This window comes from Cebidichthys violaceus, unplaced genomic scaffold, assembly GCF_023349555.1.
Source record: "Cebidichthys violaceus isolate CVI_PGR_0920_01 unplaced genomic scaffold, fCebVio1.0.p SCAF_6, whole genome shotgun sequence".
Lineage (NCBI taxonomy): Eukaryota > Metazoa > Chordata > Actinopteri > Perciformes > Stichaeidae > Cebidichthys > Cebidichthys violaceus.
Genome location: NW_027176816.1, coordinates 5,429,393 through 5,449,804, shown reverse-complemented (window position 1 = coordinate 5,449,804; position 20,412 = coordinate 5,429,393). Strand labels below are relative to the sequence as shown.

The 20,412-nt window shown below is 40.6% G+C and overlaps 1 protein-coding gene across 1 annotated transcript in view; it reads right to left on the bottom strand.

Moving 5' to 3' along the window:
- Nucleotides 1–8,256: 8,256 nt before the first annotated feature.
- LOC137889298 (chemokine-like protein TAFA-2) overlaps nucleotides 8,257–20,412 on the bottom strand; it is a 71,503-nt gene continuing 59,347 nt past the window's right edge. The window contains exons 4-5 of the mRNA XM_068733086.1: nucleotides 12,741–12,865; nucleotides 8,257–9,168 (exon numbers count right to left, since the gene is read on the bottom strand). Of these exons, the coding sequence (XP_068589187.1) occupies nucleotides 9,157–9,168; nucleotides 12,741–12,865 (137 nt within the window). The 3' untranslated portion in view covers nucleotides 8,257–9,156. The remainder of the gene's footprint in view (nucleotides 9,169–12,740; nucleotides 12,866–20,412) is intronic.

The window sequence follows — 20,412 nt, the reverse complement described above, 5'->3', positions numbered from 1 at the left end:
ATCTCTTCCATGTTCTGTAATGCTCTTATTTAACTTGGCATCATCCCACCCTCACGTCCTCAGTGCTCCACACTAAATGTCAACAACTGAATATTCATCACAACGGTGGCACCCCTCCCCTCCCCTCTCTTTCTCTGTCGGTCTGTCTGTCTCTCCCTCTCCCTCCCTCCCTCCCTCCCTCCCTCCCTCCCTCCACAAGCTGATTAGCAGCGGATTTGAATATTACCAATTACCAATATTAGAATAGTAATTTCCTGCAATATTCTGCTTCTCCACTCTCATTATTCAAAGAGCTCAGAGCTTTTTCTCCTTGTTTACCTAATTTCAGGAAGTAAAGCATATTTTCCGTAACAGAATTTTATAATTCCTTAGTCTCAGTTGTTTGAGTTACGAAGTATACAACTAGGGTTCTACATTGTTACTGTACATTTAAACACAGAATACATGCATGTGCAGAACTACTACTAATATTGCACATATCAATATGGAAAAAAGAACAGATAGCTACTATACTTTTCCCACCTATGATTCACAGCATGTAGTAGTCCTTCTTTATCAAGCCCACCATAGTTGTAACATCATAACTTATCACATAAGCTGACACAGCAAAGCAGCGCCCTGCAGGGAATTCAGTAACGTACTGTCCTGCTATCCTTAGGCATACAACACCCGGATGCCTGTCTGCCACCCGAAACTCTTTTGGTTACGGAATAAAACTATTTCAATCCTATTTTTTCCTGTTAAACTGCTTAATAAATGTAGTTACACATTTGAATGGTGGTGCACTATCCTCAAAATATTCCTCTTTTTCTGGTTATCAGAGACGCTTTGCAATTCCCAAATAGAAGACATTGCACCAGCACGATTTAAAAAAGCACAATTTGTATTGCAGTGATGTTTTTAAAATTCAATCACTGTGAAGAATGAATAATGATGTCAGAGGACATTTTGAAACAAAACAATCGCTTTGATTGGACCGCTAAATAGTGGTCGGGCGCACAATGTACTCCACACACCTCCCTTGTCCTTTTTAGATAATTGTTGGACAGATGTCAGGATATTATTAATTGAAATTGTTTGTTAATAGCTTATGGAAGCACTTCATATTTTGATAAAAACTACAAAGAAATTCATTTTTGTAATTTGTTTAGCATATATTGTTAAAGAGGTGCACAATGTGACCGGGGATGTGAGCTAAAATGCTAAAAAAAAAAAAAAAAAAAAAAAAGGCCCTTTTGATTCCATCTTAAAAAAGTACCCATGACTACATTTCACATTTGGTTCTAAAGTGTGACAGGTTTAGACACGTCTGCATTAAAGACTAGTTGGAATCATTTAATATTTACAAGCCTGCAGGGAGATGATCGATGCGGGTTGTAAAGAATAATTAGTTCGCTGTCTGAATTTCATACGTTTAGTCTAGAATATGTTCACAGAGAATAGCTCGAACCCCGAAGCATTGCATCACATTGAAGAATTGCAGTGAAAGTTGTGATCAGCTCGTGTGTTTTTACTGGGCGAGCAGCTGATTCGCCAGAAGCATTGCCTACTTCTCCTCTCAACATTATTCAAAAACAATTTGGTGGATAATTTGGGAGAAGTTTCAAAAACTGTGTTTACTAATCACATCCCAGTTAGAAGTGCATTATGCAGGTGTGGGTTGGGTTCATACTGACGTCTCAGTGAAAGAGAGCGCTCGGCAGTCATCTATTGCAGGCTGTGACAGCGATAGATGACAGTAGGTGACAGTTGCCTGTCCCTCGGAGAGGCCTCTTGAGCCTTGCCTGACCGCGATAAACAAAATGCGTGGGTTGGCTATGTTTGTCTCTGTTGACAGAATGTGTCAACAGCCTGCTTGTGAGGCTAGATGTCATGGAAATGAATACTACAAGACCACACACGTACACCACACACATTATGCAGCGAGATGAGGGGGTCATCTTATCCGTGCGAGTCATCAGTACGGCGTTAATCACTGTGACTCATATTTAACGCTCATTCAGGAGCGACTCAGAGGGAATAAAAGGGAAGCATACACCTCCTTTCATGCTTCCCTTGACGTGAATGACACAGTCACTGTTGGGGTTATCTGCCTTTGTGTGTGTGTGAGTGTGGATATCAGGAAGTGTGTTTGAGGAAAGTGACAGTTTGAGACCGCCATGTAAGGAACCCTTTGGGCCTGTGCTGCTTATCAGTCCCACACACATTCTTTCTTTACTTCTCGCATGCTATCCACCTTGCGCACACAAAGACACACACACACACACACACACACACACACACTCTCTCAGCTGAATTATATGTCACGCTGATCTGTTGAGTTCATTTGTAACCTGCTCAGATCGGCTCTGTTCTCCAAGTCTCCCGACAGAAGCCATATTATTTTTAGGCCGTCACTTCGCACTAACATCACAAGACTCCCCCACCATTACTTGTCTTTCCACTTCCACTTTCCACTTTCTCGCCATCCTCTCACGTCTTTATCTATGTGTCAGAATCAGACAAGAGAAGGGTTATAGCTGTGTGCCTGCGTACCACACACACTGGATGGTGCCTTGAACTGGAGTGAATATGGAAAACGTGTTTTTAGGATATAGGATACGGCATATAGGCTTGTGGGTCACCTTCACTGTCTGGTTCTGTTAGCATGTGTGATGTGAGTGACATGGGTCCTTAATAGGTTGAAGTTGTATAAGTGGACTATATATAGATGATTTGAAATTGCTGTAGCAAAAAAACAACAACCCAGACATATATTTCCAGTTCACATCAACTTTATAATTTGACTGTAAAGTTTAGGATTTTATGTTTGTCAAAACAGACAATAGCTTTGCTTTACACCTTTTCCAGGTACAAGGCAAGGCAAGTTTATTTGTATAGCACATTTCAACAACAAGGTAATTCAAAGTGCTTCACATAAAACCATTAAAAGCATCAAAACACAAGGCAAAAGAAAAGGAGATTTAAAAAGGGTGTTTGTAGCGTACGAGGATCACTGGGTTGATTATTACATCTCCAGCTCCTCTTGTTCACGTATCAAAGTGTCTACGGGAAAGACACTGAACACAAAACTGATCCCAATAGTCAGGCCAGCTCCTTGCATGATGTCCATCGCTGGCATCAGTGTGTTATTTGGACAAAAGCGCCATATAAATGCAATGCAGATGTAGGTACAATTTGGTCAAATTGTGGCCATAATACAGTACAAACACCAATTCTGGTATCAGCCTCTATACATTAATCAAACCCACTTGTGCTCTCTGACAACATTGCTTTGTTGAACTTTGGTTAGCCACGTTTTTGTCAGTAATGAAATAATGGATTTTATAGGCAAATGTTTTCACCATTTTTATATTGGAAATGAACAAAATTAACTAGTCTTCTCGACTGATCGCTCTCTTACTTAGAAATAACATCAGATGCTCTGAACAATTAAGACGTGAGTGATTCTGGATAACTTGAGTGACTGTGTCAAACCTAGAAATCTCTGTGCATGTAAACCCAACTAACGTCACCAGAAATGCCAATGACATTTGTAGAAGAATTATTACTTCTCCTTTCCAACAATGTGTTGCCAAGGTCAGCTATGATAACTAGCACTTGGAAAAGCAAACTATTGCTTAATATCAACTCCAATGTTGTCCTGGAGATAACGAAAAAGCAGAGGGGAGCGTCTTTATAATTTGGGAAAGACAGCTTGATTCATATTGGACAAGGGAACACTTACAGCTGTTTTCTCATCTGCATATGCTGTGAATGCAAACACTGTTGGCACATGATGCATCCCACTTGAAATAAATCATTAAGCTTCATATTCATGCCTGTCAAACACATCAAGTTATCAACATATTTCTATTTACTAAATGACATGCCTTTCCTTTTAATTGTCACCAAATTATGCAGATTTTAGTGATTATAATTAGTACGACAATAATGATAATTCAATATCACATAATAACACTCTTAATCATGACATAATTTGCCAAGTGAAGTGTAATTAGCTTCAAGAGGCACACCTAACTGAAATGCAGCCACTGTTAATGAATCATAGTAAGATCCCCTGAGATTGACGAGTCAAAATGTCCTCAGTGGGGAAGATCTATGAATAGATATACAAGTTCAACAAAAGGATTATAGGATTAAGTTTAGTTTTGGTTTAGTGAGTCCAGTATGATAAAGTACATACAGTAAGATAAGTGCACTGAAGTCAGAGAAGGAAAAAAAAAAAAGGTTCTTGTTGTCATGAGAAGCCAGGAGCCAGCACCACGAAGAGCTTGTTCCGAGGGGGCTGGAGTGTGTGACGGTGGTTGGATGAGGCAGCATAGGCGATGCAGGAGGCCTAGTTCCTCCAAACGACCCAGAGGAGGAGAGCAACATAAATATTTGAAAGCACAGACAACCCAACACAATCACATGAATACGGTGGTGGGATAAAGTCCGCTTCACCCGGGATTAAGGGTGAGAAGATCCTGAAAGCTGGATGCTTTGCCCACTAATTAAATGAGTTAAATTATCAGCTAGCCTGAGCTGGAAAAAGTACGGCACATTTTTTACTTTAGAAATGATAACTTTTGGTTAATAAAAAAAAAAAGGAAGTTCATTGTTCAGTCCTTTGGTGCTTGTGAATTCTGGCAGGTGAGCTCTTGCAGCTCCAGCAGCTGTGAAAAAGAAACCGGTCTTGTGTTCAGTACATTTCAGGCCTGCTCTTTGAAATGCATGTCATGCTCACCAGGATTGCACTGAATGTATTATTGTGAAGTATGAATTCTCCTCTCTTGAAATAAAGACCACCTCTCAAAGAGAGGCCACGCTTACCTTTTAACCAACTGCCTAGGAAACAAACCTGGGTATTCTTTGTCCAACATATACAAGTTATGGTTTTGCCCTGGCTCATTTATAGTTGTACCCATTTTTGGAAATCACTCTAACATTGGTCAACATTGAGTGTCTCAGCTAATTAGACTACTGCAAGGCCTGGACAATAAATAAACTCGTTATTGTGGCAGTTATACAGAGCCAGAGTCATGTCGTCACTGCGTGGCAGCGCAGTTACTTGCGTCATCGTACCGTGGTTTCGTCCAAAAATAATTAAATTTAACAACAGGGAAGTTCTGGTTTAACTCCAGCTCTATATGAAACAGAGAAGGGTTTAGGAATGCTATTCACCCCTTGATGTGTCACCTTCCTTCAATCATCATCCTAGTAGCAACGTATTGGCATCTATGATAGCTCACACCGTTTGGCCGGATGAAGCATCTGCTGGGGCATCTGTTGTAAGCACCGTTAACCAGGGAGCATACTGACTAATCTCAGCATCGTCTGGATGTTCAGAGTAAAGCCACAAATAACTTGATTAGTGCTGAGCAGCGGTGTGTTAGGACAGTGTGTTAGGACCCTGTCTGCCTGTTTCTTTGTTTGTGTGGCTGCTGTCCTTGCAGATATTGGAGGTGGGTGTGGCAGAGGGTCATCAGCAGAATGGAAACACCTGAGCTCATCAGCAACACTGGTTGACTGACCTTATGATTTTTTTACTACATTACACAACATTGCATACACACTTTCCCCTCATGCACTCACCTATACTGCTGAACTTACTCACTCCACACACCACTGTTAGTTTCAGCTTTCCTCTTTCCTCAGCGCCAGTGTTGGATATTTTCTGTCGGAGTGGGTTGGTATTAATGGGGCAGTGGACGACTCTCAAAGAGCCTCACATGGTCGATTCATGATTGGATTCACGCACAATTTGAGAAACACCTTGCGGTAAGTTAACAAGAATACTCCAAAATTGAGGGTGTCGTATTCTGATGTCAAAACCCTTTTTATACATTTTTTCTCTCTGCAATTTACAGCAGTCTGTTCCACGCTCCGTTTTTCAGTTTCTCGCCTCTTGTGCGTGTGTATGTGAGAATCAGTATGAGGGTTTATTCTCTGTAATCTTTTAATGACATGCACTAACGACGCGTTGAGGCTCAGAAAGAGCCCAGGCCATGAAACACACGCAGAATGACTGAGGCTCAGTGGAAGGATCCACTGGGAGATTAGCCAAATCAGAAAAGCGTTTTAGAGAAAGGCAGCTTTAATGCAACACAACACAGATAGTGTATGTGTGTCATGGAGAGAAGAGATAGATGCCCACAGCTTCAAACCCAACATTATGTTTGCAACTTTCTCCGCCTGAGCCCTCTCGTTTCATCTCCTTCATCGAGTTTACAACCGTGGCATCCTGCCACTCAGCATCAACGTCTATCCCTGGCAGTTACATGCTTACAGTACAATTCATCCTGCCTTTTTCATTACATTTCTTCCATAATGTACTGTCTTTGAATGGTTCTATATTTAAACTACATTGACCTCATCTCATCTGCAATACCTAATGACAGTACTTGTCCCTCCTGGGTTGTGACTGGGTAGAGTTTCCCATGTACCTTGTCAAAATCAATGATTTGCAGAGATAGTAGAAATGGGAAATGGAAAAAAAATGACCTGATTGGAAGTACAGTACATAGTGTATGAAACTAGTAGGCACTGTTATTTTTAAATGTGATCATTTGCTGTTGATCCATCCAACTGTTGTCAGTGACGTCAACCTGGTCCACTTGAAGTAGATGTGAGAAGAAATGGTTCTGACAAGGAACCATATTTATTTCATGTAATGTGGCAAAGTTTCAGAACGCACAAGGTTGTCCTCTTCCTACTGGCCCTTCCTTTTTTGTTTTTTTACAGCGACAAGAAACATGGGCTTTTTTTCTCAATCTTTATGCATTACAAACCCAACAATGCTGGATTTTTTAAATATAGTTTTAAAGTGTAAAAAATTACAAGAATTTATAGGTAGTATAATTTGTTTGTAACACATAAATAACTAACACTAACACCTTTGAAAATGGATCACAAAAAGGATTAGGACTGAGATTTGCCCTAAAACAGTGGAATTGCCCTGCTCTGCCTGAACTAATGAGTGTTAAAACTAAACTGATATGTGATGCCAACGCTTTATAGATTACCTCAAAGTACGCTATCTGCCTGATGTAGGCGTTTTTACCTATTAATTGTTTTAAAAATGAATTTAGACTTTTCTGGAATAAATAAAACAACAAACACTGTCACCTGCTGCACACCACGTGACAAAGTAATAGTAATAACAAAGTCTCGATCTTCAAAATCAAAAGCAGGTTCAGGTTCTCCAAGTATTTTTTTTTTTTTTACACCCACGCCTACCTGTCCGTGTCTGAAGAAAAAAACACTTCAAAGGAAACACAGTGTAGCTTACCAGTAACCTGCTGCGGCTCTGCGAGACAACATGGCCACTGCCGGAGTTGACGGAAAACAGATTAGTTTTCAATTGACAGCTGAAATAAGTCATTGATATTACCTTTTAATCGTATAACCTAAATAAGCCCATACGTCCTTATTGTTATACATTCTCCCCAAAAAATAGCAGTTTTGTCACGCTTGATACCATGTTGCCTATCTTTTTAATTAAAGAAGAATTAAAAAATGTCGAGGACAGATGTCAGGGCATAAAACCAATGATCTGTTGATCTTTATGAATCAAGACTCGATAGTCTAACAAAGACACACCCGTCTGGAAAAAAAGATGTTTAAATTGAAAATGGAATGGTGGATTTGGAGAATCGTGACACCACTCATTGGTAATAGTATCATTGCCAATTCACAGTAAGTGTTTAAAAAAACTCACCTGTTAATGAAGCCCCATAAAATGCCAAACATAGAGCCATGACGTCCTGCCCTACATCTTGTTTACCAGTCCAGGCTGTGTTGTGAGTACTGCCTGGAATGTGCAGCATACAGTTTTCCTTTTCCTTAGACAACTGCATGAGATTTCTGGGATGAAAACTTTCTCCTGTAACAGTCCCTCCAATGTCGACTACACAGAGCTCAGCAAAGGAAGAACAGCATTCAATAATTAGAGCTTTTTCCGTCTGTTACAGAACAGTTGGTTGTGTTCAGAGCTGTTTGTTTGAAGCAGGAACTAAGGATGATATAATTTAATAAGAATAATAACAGGAAAGCAATTACCAGTTATTGATGACATTTCTTGGAGCCTACACAATAACACCAGTAGTTACGATTCATGATTTTGAGTTTCCTAATGCCTCGAGGTTTCTTGGAAAACAACTCACACTTATAAATAATGCTTATAGCTCCAAGCATCTAACCGTTGGTTGAATCTTCACAAACATAAATATTCAGGGCTAAGACTAAATGCAGAGATTCATGTTTTCTTTTGAAAGGTTTTATTCATTTCATATAATACTGACACATGTACTCAATAGCGGTTAACAGGCGTTCAAAAACACAGATATTAAAACCATTAGAGCGTCACTTTATTTTTAGCCCCGTTGATTCCATGGACCATTTTTTACACGTTTACATGTTTCAATATTTCATAACATCTACTTGGTATTAGTCTAACCTCACCCTGAAAGGATTTTGTCCTTTGTCAAAAAACAAAAGAAAAAAGAAGACTGACAAACTGTCTCCCCATTTTAAAAAATGGCATGTGGTAAGCCACAAACTATTCAAGGTAAAATACTCTTATGGAGGTGAGATCTGAGCAAAAGTAAAGGTTTAGTTTCAGATCTGAGAAACACTTTGACAGCATCAGGTGTGTCATATGTGGCACAGTTAAATTTAAACGTGTCATCCCGACTACATGAGATCTGGATTCCACCCCCCATTTTTGTAGTGACGTTTATAATGCAGGATAGTCGTCTAAAGTCCAGATCCCCTTTATTCCCAGTATGCGTATGGAACACAACTAAGCCATAGAAGAGAGATGAAGAATACAGGTTGTTGAAAAGAAAGTCGTTTTTTGTCATTTAATCAAGTGCTGTTTAGGTCATAGTTCACTTGGTTGAAGTTGTTGTTTGTAGAAGCAGTAAAGGATTGTGGGTGATGCGGTCCTGTGCGGTAAAGGACCAAGGACACTCAGTTGTGTTTAAGTTGATGGAAGACGGTGTTAGAGTCCTGTCTCTTCAGCCTCCACATCTTGGATATCCTCAGAAAAATGAAACAATTACTGGTTCCTCATAGAAGTCTGTCTGAGTGCGTTTCCCCACCACCGATAGGTCCATTGTGCTATTTAAGTAACTCCAACGCCTTTTTCTGCTCTCCTTGAGACGGGCAGCACTATCGGGTCACCTGAAACAGGGAGAAAAGAAAGTGGGTCACTCAAAATAGTCCTGAAAAAACGAGTTGGGATGAAGCCTGAAACAGAAAGCCAATTTCAGTAGAACATATGAAATGATGCAGTGACATGGTGCACGGTCTGCTATTTTGGTGATTCATGTTGGTGGAGCGCCGACATCGTGGCTAGAACGCTGTCCTTTCTCTCCTGGCAAGAGACTAAACTAGACACAGCTTGAGTTATGGCCCACAGTGTCTCCCCTCTCAGCGTCTGGCCCGCTGCCATGTAATTTTGTCTGTTTGTCGAGACGGCTGCTCTAATCACATGGTCTCTTTATCTCGTCTATCCATCTTTCCATTTTCTTTGCTCATGGACTCACTTTTGGTTTATTTCAAGCTATTAGGAGACATTTTCAACCGGCCAACGAGCTAACAGACACAAATTGCTGTGTAACTGCCAGTGCTTGGGCATGTAGTAGACCAGTCTCCCCAAGTTTATACTGTGTTTTTCTGCATGCCTTTTCTTTCTCACTGTGTTTCCCCAGTGGCTTCCCCTGTTAGCTCCAACACACGCTATCCCCTCTGTATTTTCTGCCGAGGGACTTCAGTCTTTTGTCCGACCCTGGTGCCAGCTAACAAAGTGTGAAGGCCAGCCATCACTGAGAGAGCTCAGAGGAGCGTTAGCTCCAAGCTGTTCTACTGTATCTGCCTCCTATGGCTTCAGGCCACCTTTCCTGGGCCCGGATCTCATTGCCTTCAGGCATCTACTGCTGTGCCTGATCAAAGAGACTGCAGGTGTTTGTTGTCACGCCAGTTCACTATACACACGCACCTCTCTGTAGCTTCCATGCTTTAAGGTGTTTCAAGGTCCCTTTAGGTGTTCATCCCCTTGCCTGTTTAAATATGCCTGTAGGTGGCAGTTTCTCCGCCCAATTAGAAAGCGGATATAGGTAGTTAGATCTCAGTTTACAAAAAAACGCAAGCAGTGCTCAAGTATCATATCTATAGGTCTTTTCAGGCCCATGAGTGCCACGGTTTCTCTTGTATATTTCACAAGCTATAACTGCTATAACTGCTTAGATGGCCAAAAGGCAGATGTGCCCTACAGTCCTACATTTTACTCTTTTTGACTCACTTAGTCACACAAAGTTAGATTCAGAAAAGCCATTATTTATCATTTTCAATAATCTAAAAGCTGCATCAAATACCTTTACACGGGTCTTGATTTACTGTTTGTATCGTTTCTATCGAAGGTGCTTTCAGAATATGTTGCCTAAAGTAAGTTTTCTATATAGGAAGTGAAACACTATGTCATTTCTTTGTTAATGTGTCGCTGCGGGTGCATCGACTGTACGCAAATGACACACGCATGCCTTGCAGTGTATGACAGCTCAGTGGCTTGGCAGCCCGGCCGTGTCTGTCTGCTCATCCATATGATATTATTTGGCATTGATCGAGCTGTCTTCCATCCCCTCCCTCTCTCCTCCCTCTGCCCTCCTCCTCTCCTCCTCTCATCTGCTCCCAGCCAGGAATGGATGGAGGAAAGGATGCAGAGTGCCAAACCCTCTTTTGTGTTCTTGCCTGCTCAGTGTACCCAGACACACAAGCATAAGCTCCTTGTCAGCTGACCAGTTCCAATATTCTTTTATCTTCCTTTCACCTCTGCCTCCATGTGTTATTTTTTCTTTCTCATCCATCTCCCCTTGCCTCTTTCTTCCTTTCTTACTGCTCTCTCTCTCTCTCTCTCTCTCTCTCTCTCTCTCTCTCTCTCTCTCTCTCTCTCTCTCTCATATCCTCGTTCTCTCTCACTCTATCGTCAATTTCAATTTACGAGCGGGTCTTAATGGGACTATAAGAGAGCGTTCGATGCTATTGATCTGGATGCCTGCGCATCTTGACCTCAACGTACCACACCAGAGGAGAAAAAAAATCACTCTTTTCATCATCAGGCAAACACATCAGCTAAAACGTTCACATAGTGTGTACACACACACACACACACACACACACACACACACACACACACACACACACACACACACACACCAACACAACAGTCACACACTCACACAGATCATTGATCAAAGACCTGAATGCAAGAGACAGCAAATATTTGTGCTCTTTCAAACTACGACAGAGTCGATGATAAAGCGATGCTTGGCTGAATCTGGTTGGCTTTGATCTCGTTCACGAAATTATGAATGCCCACTTTGAATTTTATAAAACTAAATGCATGAGATCTGATATACGAATCAACTTCAGAACGGCACACTCACATATTCAGAAATTACATCATCTTCATATCTGATCAACCCTCGTCTGCCTCTTTCTTCAATTATATCCGTTGCACACTCCAAGACCACTCTGTCTTTTTCTATTTCCGTGTCTTTGTCTCTTTATCACACTGTGATCTGAGAAGTGAATGTGGAAAGTTCAGTAACACTTATGAAGAGGCTAACACAAATTTGAGCTGGGGCCAGCACAGTGGAAAAGTATTTCAGAGTGAGAAGGGGCTGTTGAGAAGGAAAGAGTGTAACTTGAGGGTGTGAGATCCACTTTGCTAGGTGAGAGGTGAGCAGAGGAAAAAGCAGGGAAGGAATTCTTAATCAACCAGGTGTATAGGACTTTCAAGAAAGAGAGAGTGGGAAAGAGAGAGGAGCCTGCGCGTGTCTTGTGCTTTACTTATCCGTCTCTTTCTCCCAAGGAGATGCACTCTCCACTGACCACGCCTTCGATCAATTATTTAGGCAGAAAACAAAGGTCTGCACCCGCCATGAATAATGGAAGATGAGAAGGCAGAAAGAAGGATGGAGGTTAGAAACAGAAGCATACAGTGACAAGAGGTGAGTCCGAACAAATTCCCTCCCATAACAGGCAGCCGAGAGTCTGCTCATGTCAAGTCACTGAGGTGAAGCCAACAGGTGCCAAGGCTAATGTACATCCACACTTACACACACACACACACACACACACACACACACACACACACACACACACACACACACACACACGCATAAAGACAGACAAATGGACGGTACTTGAAAATTGTGAAAGCACAAGTAAGAACACACACATTCCCAAACATACACATACTGTGTGAGGACAATTACCACTCTGGTATCCACTTGGTGAGTTGTTTTTGCATCAAGTCAGATGGCATGCCAGTCAGATGCCAGGAAGCAGGGCAAGTGGGAGTGAAGGGAATTGTGATGTTCTCTCTGCCTGTGTGTGTGTGTGTGTGTGTGTGTGTATGTGTGTGTGTGTGTGTGTGTGTATGTGTATGTGTGTTCTATTTTCCTTGTTCCTGTTGGCCTTGTTTTTTCTTCAGAGACTGTGTGATGTTAGATCCAACATGGGCAGGATGAGAAAGTAAAGAGAGATAAATTGGGTGAGAAACATAATGATGTGGAGGGTAAAAGAGAGAAGAGTAGGGCATGGAGACAGGATTCAGGTCAACAGGTGGAAGTGGGTCACTTGGTGGTGGGTTTGACTTTGTATGTGCATGCATGTATGTGGGTGAGAGATGAGAGGAGTGTTTGTGTGTGTGAGAGAGATAATTTGAGATATTACAGAGGTTCACCACCAACCTTTGTGGTCTTGACTTTGTTGCCTGTGCTGCAGCTCCATCCTGTGAGGTCTGGGAGAACCTTACACTCTTCACCATCCATACACGGCTGCATCTGACACCACCACTTCTGAGCTACAATGGAGGCTGGGGGGGGGAAAGAAGAGGGAGGAAAATATTTAGTTTGGTAAAGATGGGACTCGATGTTTGTGGGTGTTTCAAAACTGTGTATTTGGGAATTTCAACAAAATGTGTGTTTCCATCCACTACGGCTGCATATATTAGGAGTTGGGCGCATCAAGATAAACAGTTGGTAGTAGAGCTGCAATCAATGATCATTTTCATGATTGATTTCAGTTTAATTAATATAGCGATGCACCAATCCGACTTATGCAACCCCGGTACTGAAAGTGATACTTGGGCTTTGGGTATTTGCTGATTCCAAGTACCAATCTGATACCAGTGTTTAATTAATAAGCCGCATGCCCCACTCTGTAGATGAGACTAGCGTCAGTAGATGTGTAAGGCAACATCAGGCTTGATTTAAAAACTACTTTCCTAAATCTGTAAAACAAAAATAACAAATAAATACAAATGTACTGAATTGTTATTTATTAGAATAATGGTATCTGATACCAGATTGGCATATTGTCACTGATACTCAATCCAGCGGTTTGAGTCAGTATTATAATGATATCCACTATCAGTATTGATGCATGTCTGGTTTAATTTGATATAAAACAGTGACAAGCAGAAAATCTCTTTATTTAAGTGGCTGTTTTCTGCCATTTTGGCATGACAAATTACTTTAACGATTAATTGATTAAAATGGTTGTTCCATAGTTATTTGTCTGTCAATCTACTACTCAATTAGTCGACTACAACTTTTTCATCTCTTCAGTGGAGCGGCAGCTTCAGTTTAAATCACATGCTCCATGTATGTCATGAGTTATTTGCTGAGTCTGATTCCATTGCACGGGGTCTCATTTCGCTTTTTAATACATTGGTTGTTTAATGTATGCATGGGCACTAGATTCTTATGGGTTTAATCAGCACAGAAAGGACCATTTACATTTTCAATTCATGTAGAAGAAAATGACAAAACTGGAGGCAAGATATGCGTGAGACAGCTGGGACATGATGTAATCTTTTAGGGTTAAAAGTAAATTTGTTCTCAACATGTCAAATCAGATAGAAATTAATTGATGAAGTTTCTTTAGGAAAGACAAAACGGGAAAAGGCTTCGAAAGACCAGACACATCAAGAACACTCAAACTTTATTCATTCAAATACTTAAACATTACGTATATGCTTTAGTATAACCTGAATGTAAACAAATCAAGTAAACTTTACTTGACTGAATCCCAAAATGACGCTCTGCGTAAGGAAACGTCACTTCGCCGACGTGACACGTGACTCTGAGCGTGGACTTGGCATTCTGATCAGATTCTGACCGACCGAGCAGGACCAAGTTTTAAGGTAAGTCCAATCATTTGCCATCTTAAGTAATATGTTATTTTAGAATTATTTGTTTTACGAAGATGGATATGGTTCTTTTGACAATTATATTTGAGAGGTTGGTGAATTTAGGTTAGCATGTGTCCGAGGATGCAGAATGGCCTGCTATGTGATTTAGCACGAGCTAGCGGCTTTGGCGCCGGTTAGCATAGTTGCGCTGATTGTGAAATACGTCTGGCTTCGTCGCGACGTTGCTTCCAAAGGACCTTCGGCAGAGCCTGAAGATGAAGACTGACCATCTCCAGTGGGACCAGGAGAAAGCCTCCCTGCTCCAAAAGACCAGAGCCTCCTGTGTGGCTGAACTTGTAACAGCAAAAGATGGAGAAAATGCTCAGCTCTGTAAAGACTGCTCTGAAGGAGACCCAGCAGGAGCTGTATGCTGAATGTGGCCAGTGTAGGAAAACCAGGCAGACCCACCTGGAGATGCAGATAAAGGAGAAGAAGAAGTTTGCAGCTGACCGTCTCCAGTGGGACCAGGAGAAAGCCTCCCTGCTGCAGGAGACCAAAGCCTCCTGTGTGGCTCAAGGTGAACAGCAGAAGATGAAGACTCAAAAGCTCCAGACTGCTCTGATGGTGACCCAGCAGGAGCTAAAGACTGAACGTGACCAGTGGCAGAAAGCCAGGTCGACCCACCTGGAGATGCAGACAAAGGAGAACAAGAAGTTTGCAGCTGACCATGGAGCAGGAGAAAGCCTCCCTGCTGCAGGAGACCAGAGCCTCCTGTGTGGCTGAACTTGAACAGCAAAAGATGGATCTGTTAGAAATGGAGCATCTCCGTTTTGAGGAACAGTTATCCCTCACGACACACCTGGAAAAAACCTGCAGGGACCTCGATCATGCCCAGCTGAAGAACATAGTTACTCTTCAAACATTGGAGGAGGAAGCTACGCAGATGTTCAAAAGGGACCAGACCTCCCAAGCCCAGCTGAAGGAACAGAGAGCGGAGACAAACAGGATCAAAAAGACAGAAGATCTGTTAGAAACTGAACGTTTCCTTTGGCAGCAGGAGAAGTCTTCCCTCCAGGCCACAGAAAAAGATCTTCAGAGCCAGATCACCAACAAGCAGAAGAAGAAGAAAAAATGGTACCACAAACTCTTCTAACGCCCGGCTCCCTATTTCAATGCTAAGGGTTAAGACTTGATTCTACACTTGTGAAGTGAAGTGATTTCACTTTTAAGGTGTAAAACTCAAACTAGTCCTCACAAAGATAGAATAACTAACTCACACCCAACCCTAACCCTACGCCCCTACCCTAAATAAAGCACACTCAACCCACCAACTCTGGTATGTTGTTCATTCTGTACACATGATGTCTATTGCACTTCTGTCCATCCTGGGAGAGGGATCCCTCCTCTGTTGATCTCTCTTAGGCTTCTTCCTCTTTTCTCCCAGTTAAAGGTTTTTTTTGGAGGAGTTTTTCCTGTTCCGATGTGAAGGTTCCATTTTGGGCTATACACAAATAAATTGAATTTAATTGAATGTGTGTGTTTGAATTAAGAGATTATTTATTATTTAAATAATCTCTTAAAAATAAATTCATAAAAATGATGTCATGCTTGTTGAAAATTCGAAGTTGTACTACTGTCATGTTTAATATTTGAATGTGTAAAACTACATTTTGATGTATAAATTCAGGGACAATCACTGATGAGTTCTCATTTGCACCCACCAGCCTGAAAATATACAGTAAATTGGCTCAACTGATTTGACATGTTGGTCCAAATATAGTGTCTTTAGTCTGGAGTTACATGTTGGTCATCTAAAGAAAATAATTCAATTAAAAACACCTGCACATTACTTTCTGCAACATTTTGCTGGTTTAGTACGCGTCTAAAGTGGCTTAAGAACTTAAGGCAAGACGGTAAAGACACATCACCTTTCAAACACAGCTGCAATTCAAGGTTTTATGGCAAAGAAATGCATTAGAAAGATTTCAGTAATTGCCACTCCAATTTAGAAACGAAATACATACTCAGAAAACAGCCTGTACTCGGTGACATAATTCCCAGGAGATTAGAGACACTTTGAGATACTTTTCTTGAACAGTCCAACTTTGCAGTAGCGTCTGAGGAATATTCAGGGGATTTCTTAGTAATGAGATATTGCAGATAACCGCTTTGAGCAGAGAAGTTTCAGTATACAAAGCTCAGGCCGACTTTCATCAAGTCATCATTATGTGGTCTGTCAGAATTTGTGTCAGCTCAATATTGATGTCATATCCTCAGGCAATTTAAGAGTTTTATGGTTTGTAAACCCTCTCTAAGTGGATAGAGTTGTGAGCACTCACTCGCGTTAGAAATGATTCCCTCATACTACTAATATTAAGCAGTGGTGGAATGCAACTTAGTACATTTACTCAAGTACTGTACTGTAAGTACAATTTTGAGTTAATTGTTATTTCCTTGAGTATTTTCATTTAATGCTACCTTATACTTCAACTCCACGACATTTATCTGACAGTTGCAGTTACTTTTCAGATCAAGATTTTTCAAACAAAACATGTGATCAGTATATAAAATATGATGCTGTGTTATAGATTGAACTACCCCAAAGGAGTGCTGGGCGGTATGACCAAAAATTTGTATCACGGTATTTTTTAAGATTCTGGCGGTTTCAAGGTATATCGCTGTCTTTTTTTCCTCCCTTGACTGTGTTTTTATATAGGTTTATAGTGGCTTATTCTACTGTCAGGAGTACATAGAATATAAAAACATTTTAATGTCGTCATGTATAAAGGCTTTGATTATAGAGGGTTTGCTTGGCCCCACAAAATGTTACAATATATGAAGGAATCAGAATGTATGAAACTTTTGCAGAATGTAAACAATTTGTATTGTGCAAACTGCAACTTAGTAAAAATAGAACTTAAAGTTTTACAATTTTAAGATAGTTGTATGAACACTATAAACTGACCTACACTGTTGTAGAAAAGTGGGCGACTGTACGTAGCTCTGCTTCCAGTCTGCTTCGGTGTTGGTCGTATAATGTTGGGATCGCAGTTTGGCTGAAGTATTTTCGCCCGGTAAGACATACCTTGAATCCAGTGTTTTAATCATTGCTCTGAACTGGTCTTTCTCAACTGTCTATAGCGGGCCCGAAACTTCCAAACAGCAGACACAGCTCCTCTCTTGGACACACATGGTATTGGTGCATCTCCGGTCTCTCTTTGTTCATCCTGCATCGCTCTTTTCTGTTCTTTAATGTAACGTTACTGTAGCGACGGAGTCTCTCCCAGCTGTTAACAGACTAGCTAACGGGCTAGCTAGCGAGCTGTACCCAGCACGCCGTTTGGCGGTGTACTTTTTATAAATGTTATTACAATAATTAGTGTTACTTGTTGTTTATGTGTCACAGACTGTTGTGTGCCGTGGTGTTGCCCTGTTAAAGAGTTGTGGGTTATTAATTGTTGTGTTATAAAGTTATAACCATAACTTAGGGGTCCCTCTCAATACACAACTGGCGTTAGCTCCGACAGTAGAGCCCTTCGCGCGAACAATATATTTTGCTGCCTGTTGAAGAGTTACAGCAGTTGTTCCGGCTATGCAATTCATATCATAGGGGAAATTAAAACCGGTATACCGCCCAGCACTACCTCGTAGTATATAAAAACTGTAACTTAGCTATAACTACCAGCTATAACTATAACTAATAACTATAACTAATACCAGCTATAACTCTAAAATGCTTTTTACATAAGGCATCAATATTAATGGTCAAGTATAATGATATACCACCGATATACCACTAATATAACGCAGACTTTTACTTTTGATACTTGGCTACATTTTGCTGAAAATACGTTTGTACCTAAATTTCACTTGCAGTTTAGTATTTCTATGGTATCACTACTTTTACTAAAGTAAATGATGTGAATACTTCTTCCACCACATTAACACATAATATACCAATGGTTGTCACATATATTGTTAATGTGTTCACCTGGTGAGCTACATGTGACGTGCTTTAAGAAACTGTGAATTCAAAAAATCTAGATGTAGTTAATCCAATTGTTATTTTTATATTTTTATTTAAACTGTATTCCACCAGGAAAAGCCTGCTTAATAACACAGGCAGCAGCACATTAAACAAAATTAAAGTTGCATTTCCTCATTTGTTGACTTTAAATACCTTTCATACGATTTAGAGTTTTCGCATGAAATCCAATGGCAAGGAACAAGAGAGCCGGAGAGACTGCAGTCTGTGATTTCTTAAAGTGTTTCTCTTACGCTGCAGGAAACGCAGGACACTGGTTTTGTGGACACAGGAACAGTAGCCACAGGGACTTTCCGGGGATATGGGTCCATTTTCTAGCCTAGAATAATTGTCAGCACTACTGTGAAACAAAGCTCATTTCTGTTTAAAAGCACAGATACACATTTGGGGCTGCAGAATCAACCCTTCATTCATTGTCAGCAAAGCAGCTCCAGAAAGATAACAGTTCCTGAAGATTCTTATATTTTCTGCAGGATTCATGTTGGTGGTCTGTTTATGTTCACATAAAATTGACTAAAGTGGTCAATATAACAGCAGGAACACCTGAATTTCTCCTCATGGAGCATTTTCCCTATTCTGCCTCTCAGTTATGAAGTCATTCTGTTATATTAGAATGTGTTCTATTAAATTTGTATGTCATTGGCATTATTTGCTCGGTTGTAAAGCACAGAATACTTTTATTGTTAGAATAGTTCAGATTCAGGTTTTTAAAATCGTTACTGTGTATTCGGGTAATGGCTGGAGTAAGCATTACATTATTTTTGAATTGTTTGTGTGTGTAATGTAACCATCTATTATCTTTCTAATTCCTCTGAATTCCTCAACAACAACGTTGGACAGAAAAGTGGGAGTAAAGTTGTGGTTTGTCTGATTCTGTTCCATATATTTTATCATCATCATCATTCATCTTGGTCTGTCGTTATCTTGTTTTTTAGCAACAAGAAGTGACACGAGAGGGTGGAGCTAAGCACAACTATAGGATGAATAAGACATTTTTATGCGACCAAATGTTACAATGAACTGTCATGAACTGAAACAGGTTAAAGTTATTAGACGACAACACTGACAAATCTGATAGCGGCCTGTCAATCACAAGGTAGCTATGCCCTAAAGCATAACCTGCTTTATGGTCTAGTTGGTCTGTTAATCTGTAAATGAGACCATAATTTACTAAATGAACATCATGCTGTACTGAAGAGGACTTGAAACTAGCAATTGAGACTATAAACCGATGTTTACAATGTTTACTGGGGTAATAAATCAATTGAGAATTAGGGTTATTTTCTCATTGATTTGATACAATGACTCGCTCCCTGATGGCCATTTTGAAAAAATTGTTTACATTTTCAGATTGACAGTTGCCATCTGGCTCCATGCACTTCTTCTGTTCAGTGGCTACAAGGACACTGCCAACCAGTATTTTGTCTACCAGTACACACAAAATACTGCCAAGAGAGTATTGACATCTGTGTATTCACTGTCAAAGTTTACGCCAGTCATTTATCAATTTTCATAAGTTTCAGAGGGGAGTAGCACACACCAGAGCAAATGTTTAAAATGGACAAATGTATGCAGCATGACGTAATAAAACATTTCATACTGAAACTCTGGGTCAAATAACACTGAGCTATGATTTTGAGTGCCACATTTGTGAGGATTATTGCGTCAGGACCGGCCAGACAGTATAAATGATATTCCAGTCAGAGACACTTGCGTGACGGAATTGAACATTTATAGCAAATGGTTGTAATATTAGATGTGGCAGAAAAGGTTCTGCTCTTTGAGTGAGCTTTTAAAGAATTCAGACAGCAACAACGCTGTCAGAGCTAGTCCATCAGTTCCCTAACAAACACATACATGTACATTAGATAAGGAATACCAAAAGATGAAGCACATGAGGAGGTTGGGAGCATATCAGGAGAGTAAAGGTGAATAAAATCAGGTTATAATGGCCATGCTATGCACCTGCATGAATGAGATTTTCAGATTTTTCCTCTAAAATGCTGCTAACTTGTTTACCTGGGTCAAGGGCATCCTCCTGAATTTGGTATTTACACTGTGTCGGCGCATGTCCGTGAAAAACAGCCTGTCATGGCTTCAATAACCAGGAGTTAAAGGGCCAGTTCACTCCATCAGAACTGCTTGTCGGATGGCAAAAGAACGTGTATTGAATTTTCAATAC